General features: G+C 42.8%; 1 protein-coding gene across 1 annotated transcript in view; it reads left to right on the top strand.

The window, feature by feature from the left end:
* LOC109934260 (cation-independent mannose-6-phosphate receptor-like) overlaps positions 1-9,088 on the top strand; it is a 125,690-nt gene extending 116,602 nt beyond the window's left edge. Inside the window, exons 22-25 of the mRNA XM_048600950.1 lie at positions 2,602-2,728; positions 4,298-4,432; positions 8,322-8,581; positions 8,858-9,088. Coding sequence (XP_048456907.1) covers positions 2,602-2,728; positions 4,298-4,432; positions 8,322-8,581; positions 8,858-9,088 — 753 coding nt within the window. The remainder of the gene's footprint in view (positions 1-2,601; positions 2,729-4,297; positions 4,433-8,321; positions 8,582-8,857) is intronic.
* The last annotated feature ends 4,081 nt before the right edge of the window (positions 9,089-13,169 follow it).

Here is a 13,169-nt window from a genome sequence, read left to right as displayed (position 1 = left end):
CTTCCCCTCCCCCATTTCTGAAGAAGGGTCTAGGCCCAAAACGTCAGCCTTCCTGCTCCTCTGATGCTGCTTGGCCTGCTGTGTTCATCCAGCTCTACACCTTGTTATCTCAGATTCTCCAGCATCTGCAGTTCCTACTATCTCCTGTTAGATATGATTCTGCAATTGGGCAGCACTCCCTGAATAATCAAATGTGCTAATAGCTACACTAACAAGTAATTTAAGATAATCATTCAAGTTCATAAAGTGGCATACTTTCACCAACTAGATCATAGAATCCCTACAGTGTGGAAACAGGCCTTTCGGCCCAACAAGTCCGCACCAACCCTTGGAGCATCCCACCCAGACCCATTCCCCTATAACCCACCTAATCTACATATCCCTGATTGGCATGGCCAGTCCACCTAGGCTGCACATCTTTAGCCTGTGGAAGAGACATGCAATAACATGCCGGCTCCTGTTCACTACAAAGCAGAAGAAAATGTTCAAGTGTTGCATCTTATTTTGAATTAACGAAAACCGTGGAAGCCTATTGATTTCTCAGTTTCCATTGGCCTCAGCCAATAATTAGTTGCCTTGTCAACCATTCATTATTTCTTTTCTCCAGTGGTTTAATTGTTGTGATTGTTCGAAATATTGGCATTCGTCTTCAGTGCAAGACAAAAAAAACTTTGACAACGTGTCTAATTTCATCAATATAAAAGAAAAAAGATCAAATGACATATTTAGAGCAGACTTAAAATGCCATGTAGCTGAAATATTTATAGAACATAGAACCTAGAGCATAGAACAGTACAGCACAGTACAGGCCCTTCGGCCCACGATGTTGTGCCGAACTTTTACCCTAAACCTAAGGTCTACCTAACCTTCACCGCTACCTTATACTATCATCCATATGCCTATCTAATAGCCGCTTAAATGCCCCTAAAGAGGCTGACTCGACTACCCACTCCGGCAATGCATTCCATGCCCCTACCACACTCTGAGTAAAGAACCTACCTCTGACGTCTCCCCGATATCTACCTCCTTTCACTTTAAAACTATGTCCCCTCGTAAAAGCTACCTGCACCCTAGGAAAAAGTCTCTGGCTGTCTACTCTATCTATACCTCTGATCATTTTATACACCTCGTCGTTCTAAAGAGAAAAGCCCTAGCGCTCTCAACCTTTCCTCCTAAGACCTTCCCTCCATTCCAGGCAACATCCTGGTAAATCTCCTCTGCACCTTTTCCAACGCTTCCACATCTTTCCTGTAATGAGGTGACCTGAACTGGACACAATACTCCAGATGTGGCCGAACCAGGCTTTTGTATAGCTGGAGCATAACTTCACGGCTCTTGAACTCAATCCCTCTATTAATGAAAGCTAACACACCATACGCCGCCTTAACAACTCTATCCATCTGGGTGGCAGCTTTCAGGGAACTGTGAACATGAACCCCAAGATCCCTCTGCTCCTCCACACTGCCAAGAATCTTTCCGTTAACCCTGTATTCTGCTTTCAAGTTTGTCCTTCCAAAATGAATCACCTCACACTTTTCAGGGTTAAACTCCACCTGCCACTTCTCAGCCCAGCTCTGCATTCTATCAATGCCCCTTTGTAACCTAGAACAGCCCTCCGCGCTGTCCACAACGTGACCCACCTTCGTATTGTCCCCGAACTTGCTAATCCACCCTTCCACTCCTACATCCAAATCATTTACAAAAATCACAAATAGAAGAGGACCCAGAACAGATCCTTGTAGTACACCACTCGTAACTGAGCACCATGTTGAATGTTTTCCGTCCACTACCACTCTTGTCTTCTAAGGGTCAGCCAATTCTGAATCCAATCTGCCACATGCCTGCGTGTTGTGTTACATGAGTTGAAGAGCAGAGGCTGCCTGCTTATATATTCAGTGCAACTGAAGACAGCACAGATTAGGATAATTATGCTAGGTAATTCTAAGTCTGATCAATTAAGTACTAAAGTTCAGAGCTGTCATAGAATGAGTCAGACGTGGAGATGGTGAATAAGGTAAATGCATCAAATATGTGGCCAGATAATTGTCATGGGCAAGCTGGTTACTCGTGATTTTTTTTTGCATCAGATTTGTTTAGAATATGTTTTGTCTAGTATAATTGAAAAGCACTGTCGTCTGGTTTGCAATGTATTTGGATGGAATCTTCCCTTAAAAGACCTGGCTCATATATTATCATAAATGTCATTAAATATCCTTGTGTCAAGTGTACAGGTGCACACTGAAGATTTGTCATTGAATTTGACAAAAGCTAATGTTCAAAAAAAGTGCTAAAGAATTCAGGTGAAAGGTCATCAACATAAGTGCTAACATTGTTTGCAAAGGCTAGAAATCTGAAATTATAGGAGAATGCTGGAAAATCTCAGCAGGTCAGACAACATCGAGGAAAGAGAGGTAACATTTCAAGTTGACCTTTCACTAGAACTGAGCACCTGGGTGTCTCCAGTATTCTTTGGTTTTATTTCAGGTTTCTAGTTTCTGCTCCTGCTGCTACTGCTCCAAGAGTGCTCTTATTATGAGATAATGCAAGATGATAATATAATTGTAAGATGATAAACCTTTTCAATTATCTATCATTCTATAGAACACAAAGCCAGACTTGATCACAGCCATTGAAGGTTGTGAGTACACGTTTTTGTGGTTCACAGCTTTCGCTTGCCCAGTAACCAAGAATGTACACAATGAGTGTGTTGTGACAAATCCGATTACAGGTCAGTAATATGAATTTTATGGTAGCACCACTTTTCAAGTTGCTAGTCTTTTATTAATCATTTAATTAATTTTGCTTCACACCCTAAAGCAGTAAACTCCCACACTGAACTCGACTAATGAGTATTTAGAAGAGGTTATCTGAAATGGAAAAATGTATTAAAAGGTCTAGAAAAGACAAAAAATTATTGACAGGAAAGCAAACCTGTTTCATCCCTGAAGAAACCATTTTTGTTCCTACATAGCATACAGGCTAAATCAGAATAACGGGGAGATTATGGCCTAATGGTACCATCACTGGACTGTACACTGAGGTAATGTTCTGAGGATGCAGATTCAAAATCCTGCCGTGGCAGATTGTGGAATTTGAATTCAGTTTTGGGTGGCATGGTGGTTCAGTGGTTAGCCCTGCTGCCTCACAGCGCCAAGAAACCCGGGTTCGATTCTGCCCTCGGGTGACTGTTTGTTTGTCTGTGTGGAGTTTGCACATTCTCCCCACGTCTGCGTGAGTTTCTTCCGGGTGCTCTGGTTTCCTCCCACCGTCCAAAGATGTGCAAGGTAGGTGGACTGGCCATGCTAAATTGCCCACAATGTTCAGGGATGTGTAGATTAGATGGGTTATAGGGGGATGGGTCTGGGTGGGATGTTCTGAAGTTCGGTGTGGACTTGTTGAGCCAAAGGGCCTGTTTCCACACTGTAGGGATTCTATGATCTATGAATTTGCATTGTCCAAAACACAATCGGCAACAAATGAAATGTCATTTGCGGAGAGAACAGATGAGTTGACGTGTCACATATGCACTTTTCATCAGAACTTGATCCACATTTGCAATTTTAACGCATGTTTTCACTACACATGGGGTCTGGCTTGCTGGGTATTTCCTGCATTTTGTTTTTGTTTCTGGTTTTAAACATTCATAATTTTTTTTCAAAGAAGGGTCCTACTTGAATAATAGATATCTGTTTAGCCAGATATCATCCATCAAATAATAAAAGGCTATAGTAAAGTGGGTTGCAGGGTTTCAGCTAACTTCAGCATCTACTGTTTTATGTTCAGCATTTTTCCTTTATTGATAACTTTTTTCATAGGATAGAATTCATAGAATCCCTACAGTGTGGAAACAGGCCATTCAGCCCAACAAGTCACACTGCCCCTCCGAAGAGCATCCCACCCTGACTCATTTCCCTACCTCAGTATTTCCCCATGTCTAACCCACCTAACCTAAACATCCCTGAACGCTGCAGCCAATTTAGCATAGCTAATCCACCTACCCTGCACATCTTTGGACTGTGGGAGGAAACCGGAGCACCTGGAGGAAACCCGCACAGACACGGGGAGAATGTGCAAACTCCACACAGACAGTCGCTGGAGTGTGGAATCGATCCCTGGCGCTGTGAGGCAGTAGTGCTAACCGCGAGCCACCATGCCGTGTAGATTTATCTTCCTCAGTGGCATTTGTGAATTAATTTTCTTAGCAAATTAAAATATTGTACTTTAGTATAACTGAAGATTTGGGCGTGAATTTGTTCTAAATTACGCTATGTTTCTAATGTTGCATTTTTGTATCCAGGCCATTTATTTGACCTGAATTCACTACGAACCGATCAAGGCTATACTATATATGACCGTAAAATCAGAAGAAACTTTGTTCGCCTTAATATTTGTGATAAGGTGCAAAATACTGGATGTTCAGGAGATGACGTTGGTATGTATTGAATGGGCACTGAAGTAATAGCAGTTATATTGGCATCAGAATTCTTGTGTTTGTTTATTGAATTGTTCCATGGCCTTGCCTGGGCACCGAGTTTCCTTAAGGGCACTCATTTAAAACCTACTCATTGTCTAAGCTTTGTTCATCTGAATTAATAGGTCCTTTAGGTAGCTTAGTGTCGTATTTTAGTTAGTGATGCTCCTGTGTGGTGCTTTAGGCTGTTGGAAGTTGTTACATAGGTATCCTTTATTACTCTTTATGTCAGTCTACATCTGTAATGCCGTATGTTTGGAATCCATGTTTTTGGTTAGAATGAAAGTTAACATACTGTAGTTTTTAATTATCCTCCCATTTAAATAGAGAATGGAGACTTGACTTTACCAAAATGAAATAATCCTTTTTGAATTGGGTGGCAGGGGAGTGGGTGATTCAATTTTAATTCAAGGTGCTCCCTTTAGAAAGTTAAGGAAGTTATTTTAAGCCTGTGTTACTGGTGAGGCCCAGTTCAAGATCAGTTGTCTGTATTCATGCTCGTCATTGTTATGGTAGCCATACATGGAGGCCAAGTGGCACATTTTGCCACTGGTGTTCTTTAGTCAAGCTATCCAATGAATACTGCTTATCTGTACTTCCCCTGTGGCCGTGTAAACTTGATCGCTTCCATCTTTTACCCAATTCAGTTCTGAAATGATTTAATATCCGTTCACTTTCCTTTCATACAAGTTGTTACAGGTCATAATCTTAATGTTTCCTTATGCCGCCTCTGGTTCTTTTCCCAATTGACTTTTTTCAATTCACTTGCAGGATGTTGGCATCATTGGCTAAGCCAGCATTTATTACCAACCCATAATTTCCCTAAAGAGGGTGGTGGTGAGTTGCTGTCTTGAGCCACTTAAATTTATGACTTAGCATTGACGGGTCAATTACAATGATTTCTACTTATTTACTCTAATCAACGCCGTATTGTTCTTTGGAACTACTCCTACCAGGAGATTTGCTGTCATGGTATGGTCCATTTTTTTCCGTCTTGTATCATCTTCACAACTTTGTGGTTCATCTGCAACTACTATGGTGACTATCATCCTGCTACACCTAAACCAACCTGTCTTTTAGCTGCCATCTTCTTTGCCTTCAAGAAGAGATCTCTTTAGCTTTTCAGCTCTGACTTAAATGGCCAAAATACTGACATTTTCTTTTCTAGATTCAAGTTTTTTTGGAATCCTTTTTTGATCTTGCAATTTACAGTACCCCTCAGTTTATCTTAAGATTTATATACAGAATTTTTAGCCTGTATTAGCAGCCACATTTCAAACGCCTCAGTTTTCTTTTCCAGCTTTCTTTTAATTATCCAGGTTTCTGAGGCATACAGGAAAATGGATAACATTTATCATAAGGTTTTTTCTTGTTACAAATTTCCATTTTCTTATCAACGCTTGCTTCATCTTCACAAAATTACTTCTGGCTATCTCTCTTTATCAAATCTGCTATCTTCTGTCAGGTCAACTCGACCTGCCATCCTTGAAGATCAAGTAGACCAAATAGATCCTTCAGTCGATTTAACTTTTCAATGTGATTAAGGTTTATCTGTGACCAAACTCCAATGGCCACTGTTCTATATGCCTTATACTTTATTAATGAATGTCTATCAATCTCGGAGCAATTAACCTAACATCCATTGTTTGTTTACTGATGAACAATTCTGTCATCATTCACTATCTGTGTAGACGTTTTTCCTAATTTCACTCCTGAAATGACTGACTGACTCTAATTTTTAGACCATGGGCCTAGATCCTCCAAGTAGTTTATCTTTATCTAATGTATCTGTTCCCCACAATAACTTGATACTTGACTGTATTTCTCATCTCTCTACTCTTCTCCTCTCCACCCCACACCCCACCACTGCCACCACCACCAAAAATTGGAATTCAGGTATAGTTCTGTTAAACCTATGCTGCACTCTACAGTGTCACTATCCCATTCCTGAATGGGATCCAGAATGGCAAATGTGATCCAACTTTATAAAGATGAAGTGAAGTACTGCCTCGACCCTTGTGTTTTAAAACTCTAGCTGGAAAGGCCAGCAATCCATTTGGCCTTTGCTTTTTCTGTTTATATTTTAATGATTTGTATGCCAGGATTCTCAAATGTCTTTGCTTGTGTTTTGTTTCTAGCATTACCATTTAGAAAATAACCTGTTCTATTCTACTTGGGTCCAAAGTATACGCTAGTCTACGTTGAAATCCATTTGCCACAGTTTTGCCTATTTCGTCTTATGCTGCCATTCCACTGTAGTGTTGTCTCCCTTTACCCTTGCCAGATTTTAATATGTGGCTTTCTATTGCACCATCTGAGTCATTAATGAATATAGTGAGCAGTTGAGGACCCAAAACCAATCTCTGTGAGCCTTTGCGTTGTGACCTGTTCAGTATTCCTGTGCTACCACCTTCCACTCATTCAATTTCCTAACCAGGTCAATAACTTGCTTTTGATTCCATTTACTTTAGCTTTATTGGTCTTTTCTGTATACAGCTAGGGATTTTAATTGTTCTCTGGTGCTTACTACGTTGAAGTTTTGTCATATGCAACATAAAATGATGCAGTGCATTCTGAAGTTTGTGATTTTGAAGAATGAATATATATTTTATATAATATCTCTCAGAAGAACAGCAGTCCAAAAACTGATTCCACAATCCTGGGGAATTCTCCCCTGCATCTGAAAAACTAAGTACTCTGTTACTGTCTGCTTTGTGTCCCTTAGCTGATTCCATTTCCATGCTGCAATTGGCTCTTTAATCGCACAGACTTAATTTTGCTTAAAAATCTGGATCCACTTGTTCATTTTCTCCCTAAAAGTTCATTTTGAGGCACGTCCATCATGTACATTCTCTTGGTCCAAGTCGAAGCAGTTGTTCACCCTTCTGCCCTGTGCATAGATGTTCACTTCTTCTAAGACTCTGTGGTCAAGTGATCACAGGCCCAAAATGGAACTTTCTAAATTGACCCATAGCTGGAGAAATCAGGCCCAACAGAAAATTGGCCAACCTAAATTGGACAACATGCCAGCTATAGAGAGCAGTGGAAATCAAGGACAAAGAGGTTGCAAAGGTTCAAGGGGAACCAGTTACAACTAGCCTGAGGGTTGTATATTGGAGAAGTGTTGATCATACTTTGAGTACATGCACTTTACACTCCCTAGCATGGCGACAGTGAAGGGTGTTCGTGAGACCCCACTGGATGATTTGAATCCAGCTCATGACCCCATTCGTGAAATGCCGCAGACCATTCTGGAATGTTTGGTGCAAGAGGAGATAAAAACGCACCCTCTTGATGAAGATGCAGCAAAGACTTGATCTGGTCCAGCAGTGGAGCTCTGACCAGTTGGAAAGAGAAGGTCCGCCCTGACCCACAAGACCCACCTGTGTAAAGAGAGGTAGCACTAAATCGGGGACAAAGGAGATGACCATAGTCCAGATCAAATGCTTGGATTCTCGCAGGGGCCATCCTTTCTCAGACGGATAGAACTAGATGAGGAGTAAACATTGTGGGAATTTGAGAAATCCTTAAATAGTATTTTTTAATAAGGAATATTTTTATTAATAAAATGGAGTTGAACTGCAAACTGAATTGTGCCCCTTTGTCTGCCTCACTGATAAGAGTGCTGGGTAAAGTGATTTTAATATATAAAGTGGTCAAAGTTTCCAAAGTGCAGACAACTGATGATGTCGTTATGACCATCTGATCTGGTGTATTGAACAATGCAGGTATCATTCTCAACACTTTAAACAAATGCAATGAATATTGCACAATGATGGTAGTTAACTCATTTGGAAACTTTTGAGATTTGATATTTCATTTGAAAAGTAATGTTTGTGTCCTTTTGCAGGTGTGTGTATTCAAGGAGATCATGCAATCAATGCAGGCCGTTTCAATACAGAAGTGACTTATATAGATCAGGTGTTGAGGCTCACATATAGTGAGGGTGATATCTGCTCCAGCAACTCTAACCTGCGTCATAGAAGCATCTTCAGTTTTGTCTGTGGCACACTTGCAGGAGCAGGTACTGGACCTGTTCTGGTGGCTTCAGATGAGCAGACATGCACTCATTATTTTTCTTGGCATACGCAGCTGGCCTGTGAACATGAGGTAAAGTTTTTCAGACTCTTTAAAACCCTGTAACCTTGGAAACTGCACGTATTTCTATTTAATTGTTCACAGTAAATTTAAGTTTTTCTCAGCCCTACTCTCTTTCAGGCTTTCCTTTAATTTCTCTAATTGTTAACTTGGATGAATTTTTCACTTAAGTGTGTTTAGATACGCAGAGACGGTTACCTATCCACTAAATAAATTAGCAATGTTTTCTTTGCTATTACAAAGTAACTTGGTTGTCGTTTTCCTTGTCCTTTCTGGTTTGTTGGCTAGGTGAGATGTTCGGTGAAGAATGGAAGCTCGATTATTGATTTGAGTCCTTTGATCCAGAAGACTGGGTACTATTCTGCAGAAGATGAAGATATTGCTGATGATAGTCAAAATGACTCTCCTGATTTTTACGTCAACCTTTGCCAACCACTGAATCCTGTCCCAGGGGTTATCTGTCCCCCTGGTTCAGCTGTGTGCATGGATCCTGTAAATGGACCACCTGTGGTAAGTTGAAATCTGCAACTATGTATATTGTATGTGTTCTAATAAGTGCTGATCTGAAAACTGGTTATGTTGGAGCATGACTGAGATGTAATTGTACAGGTATATTTTAAAGGGCTTCCTGAAGTTTACATTGTGGATTTTATGGAGCTTCCAACTGAATGTCAAAAGTTTTCTCAAATTTCGTTGCACTTTACATTCTAGTGGTGAGCCCAATTCATTTTTGAGTGAAAGAAGGAAGAGAAAGTTAGGAATGTCAACCTTTTCAAGATTAATCTTGCTGTTTTTATGGAGAAGGAAGCACAATTTAACAATTGGTAGCATTCTGTCTCCTTGCTTAAGCAAAACCTTAAGGCCATGCTTGCAAGTGTGGTCACTACAATGTTAGAATTTCTCCATATGCTCTCTCATTATCCAAAAGAATCCCAAAATTGAACTGTTTAGAGCACCACTCTAAAACTGACTTAATCTCCTCCCATCTTTTCTCTAACCATGTGCGTAATCCTTGAATTTCATACCCATTTAACTTCTCTGACATTCTCATCTGGTACCCTGTTAAAGGCTTGTTTGACAGTAAATACATGAACTGTGTGCCCCTCATTTCGTGCCTTTTGCTTTGTTGAAGTAATTCTGAGAGATTTAATGAACATGATTGTGCTCACTTTTTGACATTTAACTGTGTTTAGTGTTAAGTAGGGACAGATTCCTTTAAATAAATTGGCTTGGACATAGCCACCAATATCAGCCCTAGCTCAGCACCAGCACCCTTGCCTGAGTCAGATGGTTATGTTTAAGCTGCATCCTGAGATCCAAGTATAAAGTCCAACTGAGGAAATGCTGCCCTGAAGGAGTTGGTTTTTTTTAGATGAATTGTTAAGCTGAGGCCCTGTCTTCCTCCTTGCGTGGAGGCTTTTGAAAAAAGACATTATTAGAAGGGAGGAAGCGGTCCTAGACTTAATTTCAGGTAACAAAGCTGGGCAAGTAGTTGAAATATCAATGAGGAAGAACTTTGTACACAGCGATAAGAACTGTTGAATTCGGGAAGAGGGCAGGGGTAGGCCTGAAATCAAAGTTCTAAGCCATGGAAAAGGCTGATTTTAATAATCAGACATAATTTTGCCAAAGTGGACTGCATCAGATACTTCCAGGTAAATCTTTCTCAGAACAGAAGCCAATTTCTTCCAATAAAGAGAGAGCAGGGCCACAAATCCTGTGAACACTGGATGTCAAGGGATATACAACATTGGATTAAGAGACAGTGGGAGGCTTATGGCAGATACTGAGGGCTTGAAGCAGCAAAAGCCCTAGAGGATTATAGAATGTACAGGAGGGAACTTCTAAAAAGGCGATTGGAAGAGCTAAAAAGAGACATGAAAGGATACTGGCAGGTAAAATAAAGAAAAATCTTGAATTTTTTGGTACATTGAGTCAAAGCATAAAAAGGGAAAGAGTAGGGTCAATTAAGGACCACAGTGGTAATTTGTGCTTAGAGCCAGAGGATGTAGGTAGGGCTCTAAATGAATACTGTGTCACTAATAAGAGGGACGATGTGGATATAGAAACTGGGGAGAACTACTGCGATATATTTAAAGAAATTAACATAGACAGAGAGAAAGTTCTAAGTAGTCTGGCAGGCTTAAAAGCAGATAAATCTCTGAGGCCAGTTAAAATGTATCCCAGGTTGTTGAGTTAGGTAATGGAGGGAATAACAGGGTGCTGGTAATAGTTTTAAATTCTTCTCTGGCCATGGGAGAGATGCCAGTGGATTGGAGGACAGCCACTATGGTACTGTTCATCAAGAAGGGAGCAAGGGAGAAACTAGGAAACTTAGGGGCTGGTTACTCTAACTTCAGTGGTGGGGAAACTATTGGAAACAATTCTGATGGACAGAATATATCTAAATTTGAAGAAGTAGGAATTTTATCAAGAGCAGTCAGCATGGTTTTGTTAAGGGGAGGTCATGTCTGACCGATTTTTCATTGAATTTTTTTTTTCCTGAAGATGTGACCAAGTATGTAGACTACTTGGATCTCAGCATGGCTTTTGAGGACCCGCATGGGAGATTGCTGGCGAAGGTAACAGCAGATAGGATCCAAAGAAATTTGGTAATTTGGGATCTACAATTAGCTGGCAGGAAGCAGAAAGTGATGATTGAGGGATTAAAATTGTATCCGAGATAGTAGGAACTGCAGATGCTGGAAAATCTGAGATAACAAGGTGTAGAACACAGCAGGCCAAGCAGCATCGCAGGAGCAGGAAGGCTGACGTTTCGGGCCGAGACCCTTCACCAGAAATGGGGGAGGGAAAGGGGGTTCTGAAATATAGGGAGAGAGGGGGAGGCGGATAGAAGATGGATAGAGGAGAAGATAGGTGGAGAGGAAACAGACAGGCCAAAGAGGCGGGGATGGAGCCAGTAAAGGTGAGTGTAGGGTGGGGAGGTAGGGAGGAGATAGGTCAGTCCAGGGAGGACGGACTGGTCAAAGGGGCGGGATGAGGTTAGTAGGTAGGAAATGGGGGTGCGGCTTGAGGTGGGAGGAGGGGATAGGTGGGAGGAAGAACAGGTTAGGGAGGCGGGGACGAGCTGGGCTGGTTTTGGGATGCGTTTGTGGGAGGGGAGATTTTGAAGCTTGTGAACTCCACATTGATACCATTGGGCTGCAGGGTTCCCAAGCGGAATATGAGTTGCTGTTCCTGCAACCTTTGGGTGTCATTGTTGTGGCACTGCAGGAGGCCCAGGATGGACATGTCGTCTGAGGAATGGGAAGGGGAGTTGAAATGGTTCACGACTGGGTGGTGCAGTTGTTTCTTGCCAACCGAGCGTAGGTGTTCTGGAAAGCGGTCCCCAAGCCTCTGCTTGGTTTCCCCGATGTAGAGGAGGCCACAACGGGTACAGCAGATGCAGTGTACCACATTAGCAGATGTGCAGGTGAACATCTGCTTGATGTGGAAAGTCGTCTTGGGGCCTGGGATGGAGGTGAGGGAGGAGGTGTGGGGGCAGGTGTAGCACTTCCTGTGGTTGCAGGGAAAAGTGCCGGGTGTGGTGGGGCTGGAGGGGAGTGTGGAGCGGACAAGGGAGTCACGGAGAGAGTGGTCCCTACGGAAAGCAGATAAGGGTGGGGAGGGAAAAATGTCTTTGGTGCTGGGGTCGGATTGCAGATGGCGGAAGTGTCGGAGGATACTGCGTTGGATCCGGAGGTTGGTGGAGTGGTACGTGAGGACGAGGGGGATTCTTTATTGGTTGTTAGTGCGGGGACGGGGTGTGAGGGATGAGTTGCGGGAAATGCGGGAGACACGGTCGAGGGCGTTCTCGACCACTGAGGGGGGGGGAAGTTGTGCTCCTTGAAAAACGAGGACAACTGAGATGTACGGGAGTGGAATGCCCCATCCTGGGAGCAGATGCGGCGGAGGTGAAGGAATTGGGAATAGGGGATGGCATTTTTGCAGGAAGGTGGGTGGGAGGGAGGAGGTGTATTCTAGGTAGCTGTGGGAGTCGGTGGGCTTGAAATGGATATCGGTTTCTAGGTGGTTCACCTGGATCATCACCTCTGGTGATCTCCAACCTCATTGTTCCCCAACCCCGCACTGCCCGCTTCTATCTCCTTCCCAAAATCCACAAACCTGACTGCCCTGGTCGACCCATTGTCTCTGCCTGCTCCTGCCCCACCGAACTTATGTCCATCTATCTGGACTCCATTTTCTCCCCCTTGGTCCAGGAACACACTACCTACGTCTGTGACACCACCCACGCCTCCACCTCCTCCAGAACTTCCAATTCCCCGGTCCCCAACACCTCATCTTTACCATGGACGTCCAGTCCCTATGCACCTGCATTCCCCATACAGATGGCCTAAAGGCCCTCCGCTTCTTCCTGTCCCGCAGGCCTGACTAGTCCCCCTCCACTGACACTATCATCCGCTTAGCCGAACTCGTCCTCACCCTCAACAACTTCTCTTTCAATTCCTCCCACTTCCTACAGACAAAGGGGGTGGCCATGGGTACCTGCATGGGCCCAAGCTATGCCTGCCTCTTTGTAGGTTACGTGGAACAATCCCTCTTCCGTACCTACACTGGCCCTAAACCCCACCTCTTCCTC

Source organism: Rhincodon typus, chromosome 9 (genome assembly GCF_021869965.1).
Source record: "Rhincodon typus isolate 14 chromosome 9, sRhiTyp1.1, whole genome shotgun sequence".
NCBI classification, from domain to species: Eukaryota; Metazoa; Chordata; class Chondrichthyes; order Orectolobiformes; family Rhincodontidae; genus Rhincodon; species Rhincodon typus.
The sequence above is the reverse complement of the archived record's forward strand: the minus strand, read 5'-3'. Positions and strand labels throughout refer to the sequence as shown.